The 9,361-nt window shown below is 50.2% G+C and overlaps 1 protein-coding gene across 2 annotated transcripts; it reads right to left on the bottom strand.

The window, feature by feature from the left end:
• Positions 1–1,693: 1,693 nt before the first annotated feature.
• Positions 1,694–7,788, bottom strand: mycn (MYCN proto-oncogene, bHLH transcription factor). Of its 2 annotated transcripts, none has more exons than XM_056294321.1 (3): positions 7,678–7,788; positions 6,489–7,123; positions 1,694–4,104 (listed from the first exon to the last, which is right to left on the bottom strand). In XM_056294321.1, exons 2-3 carry the CDS (start codon positions 7,099–7,101, stop codon positions 3,329–3,331), a joined length of 1,389 nt encoding a protein of 462 aa, XP_056150296.1. In that variant the 5' UTR covers positions 7,102–7,123; positions 7,678–7,788; the 3' UTR covers positions 1,694–3,328. The 2 variants fall into 2 exon arrangements, with proteins under 2 accessions (XP_056150296.1, XP_056150295.1); XM_056294320.1 differs by having other exon boundaries at positions 7,533–7,775.
• Between the last annotated feature and the right edge of the window lie 1,573 nt (positions 7,789–9,361).

Here is a 9,361-nt window from a genome sequence, read left to right as displayed (position 1 = left end):
AGTTCATCTGGATACAATGTTTATATAAACGTTTATATAAACATTGTATCCTGATGAACTGATTCAGCCTTCTTTGATGTTCTTACCTGGATTATTGAGCATGCATCAAGACAGATACCATCTAGCTACACTTTTGTGTGTGTGTGTGTGTGTGTATTTGTGTGTTTGTTTGTTTGTTTGTTTTTTGAAGTGCAACAGTCAATTTCATAATTGTATATTGTAAAACTGAAAATGGAAGCATTGGCCCCATTGTGGTTGAGGGCTGAGGGTAGATTTTCACTAGATTTTTTTTTTTTTAACCTGCGAAGGGATATTGTTGTCCATGAACTTGTTTTCATCCTATAATCAAGCAGGATAAGCCATTAGGCAGATGGTGAAAAGGAAGTCCCAAGAGTGGACACGCATACACGCACACACACACGCCACAAAGACACCAGACCCATGTCACAAACACACACACACACAAACACATAGACGAGACACCCGTCACCCACAGACACAGACACACACATGCACACAAAGACACTAGACCCCTCTTATGTAATCCACCAGTTCCACCCCCCACCCTCACTAAGAGGCTCAGTCAGTCAGTCCTGTGTTGTCCCAACTCCAAAACAAAGTCATCAGTCTTCATTTCGTCCCGTCACATGCGTACTACTCATACCTGCGGATCATTTTAATTCCTTCTTCCAAAAGATGTACCCCGGCACTGACATTGCAGACTCGGGGTTATTCGACTCCTTCTGAAAACGTGTCCACTTGTGATGCTGTAACGTGCTTTGCAGATCTAGCGGTCTAAGCCTAGATCGTTAAAGTGCCGGCTGCGCTAAAAAGACGAATACTTCAAGATAAAGCTCCACAGCAGCTAAAGTAGCATGGCAGCCCTTATTTTGAATAAAAAAAAAAACAATTCATTGATGTTGCAACTATGTGTGTTTCGGTACCCTGTTAATTCCTTTCTTTGTGAGCGTCTTTCTCTTCCCCTCTGTGAGTGCACTGTCATCTCTAATCTCTAACAGCCGCTCAGACCATGGCAACAGATTTCTCTTTCACTCCTCTCCAGAGAACACCGGGCCAGACTCCTGAATGGCACATATTTGGGCTGGAGCCTTGGCATGGAGGGGGCAAAGGGACGGACCAGGGAAGGAGGAGGAGGTGAGGGGCGGGGAGGGGAGGGGAGGGCGGGGGGAGAGAGCGGGAGCGAGGGGAGAGAGCCATGTGGCTGATGTTAGTAAACAGTATCCAGTCTTGTCCTGGCAATCATGGGAGGCAGCGTGCAACGCTGAAGATATCAGGCGCCCGGGCCACACACAGACCGGGGACAAAAGGTAGACACACACAGACACTTGCATTCATCAACGCACACGCATGCGAGCAGAAATACACCGACTCGCTGACAAATAAAAGAAAAGCCTCACGCCCGGTGTCTGCCACTCAGCAGCTGCTCCAGTTTCCATGGCAACGGCCTGAACAATGTAGGAAGAGCTCCGTATGTGAGGGAGAGAAAAAAGGCAGAGTGCATGTGTGTGTGTGTGTGTGTGTTTTTGAATGTGGATGTGTGCTCCCAGTACTTGAAGTGTGTGTGTGTGTGTGTGTGTGTGTGTAGATTGTGTGTGGGTGGGTGTGAGAGGCTACAGAGGGGGTGGTAGCCGCAGGGTGCTGAGACAGAGAGGATTCAGAAGACATTGCTTTATTTCTTTGTCAGGATGAGTCCTGTCTTTCATGGCAGCAAAACAAACAGACAGAATGCAAATAGGCAAACAGAAAGAGAGAGAGACACAGAGAGACACGGAGAGACAGACAGAGAGAGAGAGAGAGAGAGAGAGAGTTTCTTGCCGATGTGTCCTCAGTCTTGATGGAGATAAATGATCTTCACCGACCAAGACAACAGTTTTGCGATGTCTATTTATTTTTCAAAATGAGGTATTTCAAAGTGCTATGAGTTGCAGCACTAAATGTACATTTTAAGAATGAGAAAACAAAAAAAAACAACATCAACTTATATCCGTTTACCCAGTTCTATGCACCCGCGAGTTACAAATATAAACAAAGAAGGGAACGAGGGGGGAGGAGAAAGGCCAGGTACATGAAGATAGAACTCATTTCTGTACAAAAGAATGATCTGAGAAAGAAAGGAGAAAAAAAAAAAGACGAGATAGTGATATCTACTGAGAACTCATTTTCATACGAAAATATAAGTATTAAATTTAGTATGTATCAGGTTCACACTAAAGAATAAAGGTGTGTAGAATTAGTAATATGGTACAATACAAAGAAAAGGAGAAGGGGAAGAAAGAAAACAATATATTGTTATATTACAAAGTTTCATGACTCTCAAAAATCGAGGCCTTACAGTACTTTTAAAGGTATATAAACTTCCAGTCTAGTTATTGGCAGCTTCCTGACATGTATATAAAAACCCAAAGACAAAATGTAGTACAAAACAAGGCAGATCTGAGTGTATTTTTGTCTGTACAATATTGTTATATACAAAAGTGTCGGCTAGCAAGGTGCACAGTTATACATCCACTGACTTGGTATGAGCACCAGTGTGAGGGAGAGGAGTGTGAGATAAGGTAACTCGTAGTGGCATCATCGTTTGTGGGACCCATCGCGTCTCGGGGCATCGTAGTGTCTTTAGTTTTTTTGTTGTTGTTGTTGTTTGGTTTTTTTTTGTTGTTTTTTTTGTTTTTTGTTTGCAGTAGTGAAGGCAAAGTGAACGTGCACTGCTTCCGTATGTGAACTCTGAACTTTGAACTCTACCAAGCAAAGTGCCCTCTAACACCCTTCCCTGTGGGAGTCTCACCTGGCTCCAGGCTGGTGTCACAGTGAGTACAAAAAACAAAAACAAAACAAAACCAAAAAAAAAACAAAAAAAACAACAAGGTACAAATAGAAATGATATAAAAGCCCAAGGAAGAAATGACGAGTTTTTGTCCTCCCTCCTTTCACCCTCCTTATTCTTGTCTTTTTCTTTTTTTCTCTCAATGTGACTAGATTGAAAAAAGTAAACCCTAAACATTCTTAACGTCAACAAATGTGCAAAAAAAGTGGCGGCAGTGAAAGTCCGAGTGTCCCTTCAGTCCCCTTCCACTCTACGCTGCTCAAGACGAACGTCTTCCGAAACTTTTTGCATGTTTGTCTGTCCGGGTGTACGGAGATGAGCGGCCGTTATTTGGTGTGTGGTTAAATGTACATATAGGCCTGTCAATGTGTACGCATCTACCTGCCGTCAAAGGTTAGGCGTAATGTCTCAAAGTGAACGGGGGGAGAGGGTACTTCGAGGGTAATACGTGAGTGTTTCTGGTGTTGAAAAGCGGTTGTCCCATTAGCGAGTCCTAGCCTGCTCCAGCCTGCGCATCAGCTGTTGCCTGCGGGCCTGGAGCCTGTCCTTCTCCTGCTGCAGCCTCGTCTCCTCCATCTCCAGCGAGCTCACGTACTCGGTGGCCTTCTTCAAGATCAGCACCTTTGCCGCCTTCTCGTTGTATGCCAGCTCGGGCACGTTGTCGCGCAGCGTCAGGAAGCTGGAGCGCAGATCGTTGCGGCGCTGGCGCTCCAGGATGTTGTGGTTGCGCCGGCGCTCGCTGTCCTCGGAGTCGGACCCACCGCGCGGGCTGCTGTCCCCGCTGGCGCTGCGCTTTGAGCGCGCCCCAGACGCGCCTCCGACCGTCGAGCCGCAGCACGTCGACGAGGACGAGGAGGACGAGGAGATCGTTCTGGCCGGGGGTCGCGGGGCGTCGGCCGTCCTTTGTTTCTTGATGGGAGGGGTGGGGTCGTCGTCTGACGTGTACGGGGAGGGGGCCGCGTAGTTGTGCTGCTGCTGGTGAACCGAGCTGCGCTTCAGGATCAGCTCCTGAGGTGCTCGGCTGATGAAGCGGTTCCCCGCGCCAGACCCTGAGATGGCGCCCCCGGACGCGCCCGTCTTGGTTCTCACAGAGATTGTGACGGTTCCCGTTGCCATGGGCGACGCCTTGGTGACTGTGGCGCGCCTCTTCTCTACTGTGACCACGTCGATCTCCTCTTCCTCCTCCTCCTCATCCTCGTCGTCGTCGTCATCATCGTCATCGTCGTCTTCCTCCTCCTCTTCGTCCTCATCTTCCTCTTCTGGGAGAAGAAAAAAAAACAAAGGGACAGTGATTTAATCGTTCTGACACACCAGCTATTCCTACTATGTCATGTATGTGTGCCGGCAGGTGACAGGTGTGTATGTGGCGGTGGTGTGTATTGTGAATGAGAACAAGAGGAGGTTGTGTGAGAGGGAGAGCGTTGCTCAATGCTGTTTGCACTGGCAGAAACCTCTTAATGCTTACTGTCACTCCTCCGCTAATCTACTCTGCAGGCGTTGACATGTTCAGTCTCACTGCTTACCAGACGGGCTGGATTTTTTTGCCTTTCAAACCCTCCCTTCTTCCTTTTTAACCTCTCCTAATCTCCCTTCCTGAGGGGAGACAGTTTTACTCCGATGCCTGACTTCTATCAGTGCAGTTCCAGTTGCAGCGGAAAGGAAAAAGCAGTGCGATAGTAACAACGGGCGTTAGGGCCCTTTTTAAACTGTAACTGAAGCCCACCGCCGCGCTTCCCCTCTTCCCCGGCCGAGCGCCTCGTCTTGATACATGTGCTGCGTCTGAGCGGAGCAGCTGAGACTTATCATAAACTGCTGCCTTTGAAGATGAGAGGAAGTGGCCAATCATGAGGCAGAGAGTGTTAGGCGCTGTTAAAATGCCTTTGTGATAATGGCCCTCATTATCATCTCAGGAGCATCTGAAGAGTGTGGCATTTTACAGTTTACAGTAACCCACTTCAGACGCTGCTACCCTGGGATGCCGTCTCTACACTCAACATACACACACACACACACACACACACACACGCACACCATCATCACCACCACCACCATCACCCAATCTGGCAGCGTGATCAAAACAAAGCCAGGCACAGCTGGGTGAATGGGCAGGGTGGCAGAGCTTGACTCTACCACATGTGAGGGCCTGGATGATTCACTCCCACAACCTGACGTCGTCTCCCAATATCCAGACCTGCGGAGCCCGCGTGTGACACACCCACTGCTCCTCTAGAGGCAGTTGAGAAGAATTTGAAAACAACTGAGAGAATTCAGCGGAGGAGGACATGTCCCATGTATCTTCAGGGCAATTTTTTTTTTTTTTGCGTTCAGTGCCAACCATCTGTACATGTGATTTCTGAGGTAATCTCATTTGCTGTTGGTTGCCAAATCGTGAGGAGGGAGGGTGTTGGGTGGATGGGGGGGAGTGGCTACTTGGTGGCAGACTGGGCTTTCTTTGCACATACCCTGCATTGTAGCCTTTCAAGTCTGCGGTGTCCCTTTGATGGGGAGGTGAGAAACGCGTGGTAACAAAAAGACTTAACGCTGCGAGCGGCGGAAGAGGCCCGGGCCGGTATTAAGTGTGGATGGCGGGGCGGCAGGCCATCGGATCCCCCCTTTAAGCCGCGGGTCTGGAGCGGCGCCAGGAAGACAGCTGTCGAGATGGAGCGCTTGTTCAAAGCTGTCACCCCATAAAGAAACAGGACCCTCCTCCCTCCAGCCCCGTCTTTCTTTCTCTCGGCTCTCCGTCCACTCAGTGTGGCTGTTTTGGCAAGGCTGGCCGAGGCTGCCCCGCTCTCTCTCTCTCTCTCTCTCTCGCTCGCTCGCTCGCTCGCTCGCTCTCTGCCAAGCTGGAGGCCTTTGTAACTACTGTTTCTGTGTATAGAAAATACCGCAGGACTCGTGGGTAGAATAAACAGCCAAAGTAAACCGGGGGTGGGGGTTTGGGGGGGGGTTGGGGGGAGGTTCAAGTCTTTCTACACGGGAAGGTGATTAAACGTAAACTAATGGACAGCGCTTTTATTTGCGGCCACCTCTCATCAAGCATTTCTCATTTGCGGTTGCAGTTCAGTGGTCGCTCGCTTATCTCAAATAGACGACAGCAGTTTCTCACCAGTCCTTTCTTAACCCGGGTCAGAACCATCACCGTGCAGTTTAACCACCTCTCCGTCATCTCCTCATCTCCTCTTATTTATTCAGCACCTACTTGTCTGTCAGTAGTCTACGTCCGCCGAGGTTCGAGCGTGAAGCTGGTTTATTAAATTAGTGTATGGGCTCTTTTTCTTTTTCTTTTTTTTTGGCTGCAATGCCAACTGGGCCCAAGTTCGCATTGTACACAATTCCCCATTTTACTGCCATCTGCCGGATGAGAGCCTGCCTGATTACATAAAACTCGTTCACTGTGTCACTACGCTGCTCGGCGCGTGCGTGCGTGTGCATGCGTGTATGCGTGGGCGTGTGTATGCGTGTGTGCGTGTGTGTGTGGAATGTAACGAGGTAATCCGATTCTGGGCCAGTCATATGAACAACCTCCAATTACCCCAATTAAGTACACCGCTAGTCTGATAATCATAATAATAATAATAACAATAATAATAATGAGTAGTAAGCTCCCCCCCCCACCACCAATCTCCAAATATCTACTCACCAGAGTCGCTGGCAACGTTGCTGTGGGCAGTGGAGGGAGGTAGGCTGACAGAAGGGTCTCTGCTGCTGTTCTTGTTGACGGGGAAGGGGAAGACCACCGCGGGGTCCACGCACTCCGCCACGGCGCGGCTGAGCTCCGGCGCCTTGACGCTGACGCCCCTGCTTACTCCGGCCGCCGTGGAAATGGCTTTGCCCAGCTTCTCGGTCACCACCCGCTCCAGCTTTTCGCGGGCGGAGAATCCGCTCCACATGCAGTCCTGGATAATGATCTTATTGGGGTTACAATCCAAAGCGGAGCCGAACAGGTCCCCGTCGGACGCCCCCCAGATATCGTCCTCGGGCAGCAGCAGCAGCTCCGACGCCCAGTCCAGCGGGTCTGCTAATCCAAAACCCGCGGCGTCTGCGTCTGCGTCCGCCGACGCCGGCTCCCCCGGTAGCGCGGCGCGGCTCGGAGAGAGAGGGGGAGTGGGCAGCAACTCGAATTTCTTCCAGATGTCCTCCCCCGGTGGCGCGGAGTCGGGACCACAGAAGTAGAAATCATCCTCGTCCGGGTAGAAGCACGGCTGTAAGGAGTCAAACTCCAAGTCGGAATTTTTACTTATGATAGCCGGCATTTCTATCCCACAACCGGAAAGCCTTGAATGGGACAACATCAACAACAAAAGAAGAAGAAGAAGAAGAAGAAGATATTTTAGTCACCTTTCTCCTTACTCATTCTTTCCTATACGCTTTATCACACCTGGAAAGTATACGTCCCCCCCTCCCCTGAAAAAAGGGGGCTGACTCCAAGCCCACACACAGACCCAGAGTTTACTCCGCTACATTCTGCAGTCACAACTCTGTGGACGCCAAGTCATCAAAATCTCACAGGAGAAGTATGTATGTATGCATATATGTATGTATGCATATATGTATGTATGTATGTATGTGTGTGTGTGTGTGTGTATGTATGTGTGTGTGTACATGTGTGTATGCATACATGACCCTGACTGACTCCTGAGTACCCACCCCCCCCCCCGTACGCATACAGAGGCTTACAACTCACAGAAATACGCCAGTAGTAAAGCAGAGGGAAGGAAAACACAGACTACAGGAAAAAAGAGGTTTAAAGGCGAAACGAGCCCGCGAGGACAAGGCTAAAACGCTGGCGAAAGAAGCGGCACAGATTGGCTCTCCGGCGCGGCGCTCACCTTGTCCTGACTCGGGATGGTGCGTGTGAGCGGATTTGTCTCGTCTCTCGCAGTCAGTGATAGATTCTGGATTTGGAGTACTCATCTACTTCGGGGGAGCACAGACAGTCCTCTGACACACATTGTGCTGGGCTGCGGAGTGTTATACACACTCAAGTCGGTGGAGGAGAGTAGACTCCGCCCACACGGGCTGGGGAGGGGGGGGTCGTGGTGGCGGCGGTGGGGGCGGAACCATACCGTCGGGCTTGGTTTGATGCGGGGCGCTAGACAGACGGAGGCGCGCGCGCGCACCACACACACACACACACACACACACACACACACACACTGGCTGCGAGTTTTCTTTCTCTATCCGCTGCCTATGTACTTTCAAGGTGAACAGAAACGACGCTCATTGTTATTCCCCTGTTCATGTTTGAGCAAACGAGTGATGTTTCCCTCGCAGGGCGCCGTTAGAAACAACGCAGCGGCTTTATGAAGGCAACAATAGCCGTCAAATAGGCAAACACCGCAAAACCACTTTTTATCGCTACATTGTTGTGTCATGCGCAATTTTGGCTGATGCCATTTTGACCCGTGATTATTATTTTTTTTTAAATGATAGGAATCGACATCATATAGAGGGGTCATACCTACTTGTTTTCCCTCCCATCAACCCCCTCCTCCTCCTCCTCCTCCTCCTCCTCCTCACTCTCCTGCAGAGCTCTTATAATATCATTTTCGCTTTTGTCTGATGGCATAGAGGTACCAGCATCCCAGGATGGAAGAAGAGTCGGGCTCACTTCGCCCCCTTGTGGACGCAAAAGGCACCTCGGCAGCGCGGGGGGTGGGGGTGGGGGGGCGAATCCAACGTCGAGCACAATAATAATCGGCAGGCGCGAGCGAGAAGTCGGGGAGTCGGACGCTGCGAGGAAACGCGTCAGACCGCCGCGTCGCGTCTTGACTCCCAGCCGGCGGGCGGTACGGGACTACCGATGCATCCGAGAGGACCACGACCGTATGCGACGCGCCTTCCTCCAGTGTGTCTCCGGGATTGACTGAATGCGGAGGAGAGCGATGTTACGTAACCACCAGCGGTGGTTGTAGCCTTAAGTCATTCCCATTCCCATTCCCTTTCCTAATGACAGGTTTGGCGAAGTGCGCATCTGTAATTATGTGCACAGGCTGCGCTCGGGCACATGCACACAAGATATAGTCCTTCAAATCTGCTTTCAGGGAAAACGTCCTGGACAAAAGAAATCCCGGTTATACGCCACTTGCAGGACTGACAGCCAACCAAACCCCGCTCCCCAGTCGCTAGATGAAAAGATGTTGAGCCGGTGTTACACCAAAATCGGCGACCCCTCAGATTATGTGACCCTGCCCTTAAAACGCTCTATTTCGGCCACCCTCCCCCACCCCCCCAGATGCTAATACTCATCTTAACCACACCAAACCCGCGTCTAATATCAGCCGTCTCCAACCCAATACCTAAACTTAGCCATCTTGAACTTTATGTCTATATTTAACCACATCTAAACGGCCGTTTCCATGGCTGACGGAGCGTTTTAGTAGAAGGGTCACGTAATCTCACGGGTCACAGATTTTGGTGTAACACCGGCACTGATTTTTTTTTTAAAGACGTATCAGTGCAACGAACAACTCTTTGCAGGTGTCTTATTTCAACGCATCAAGCATTTTCTAG

The sequence above is a fragment of the Lampris incognitus genome, chromosome 15, assembly GCF_029633865.1.
Source record: "Lampris incognitus isolate fLamInc1 chromosome 15, fLamInc1.hap2, whole genome shotgun sequence".
Classification (NCBI taxonomy): Eukaryota; Metazoa; Chordata; class Actinopteri; order Lampriformes; family Lampridae; genus Lampris; species Lampris incognitus.
The sequence above is the reverse complement of the archived record's forward strand: the minus strand, read 5'-3'. Positions and strand labels throughout refer to the sequence as shown.

What these genes read in the sequence shown, in the direction of transcription:
- mycn (XM_056294320.1), bottom strand. Translation starts at nt 7,762, where the DNA reads ATGAGTACTCCAAATCCAGAATCTATCACTGACTGCGAGAGACGAGAC. An exon ending in TTTACTACTGGCGTATTTCT is followed by an intron (nt 7,124 to 7,532) that starts GTGAGTTGTAAG and finishes GTCCCATTCAAG; the next exon opens with GCTTTCCGGTTGTGGGATAG. An exon ending in CAACGTTGCCAGCGACTCTG is followed by an intron (nt 4,105 to 6,488) that starts GTGAGTAGATAT and finishes TTCTTCTCCCAG; the next exon opens with AAGAGGAAGATGAGGACGAA.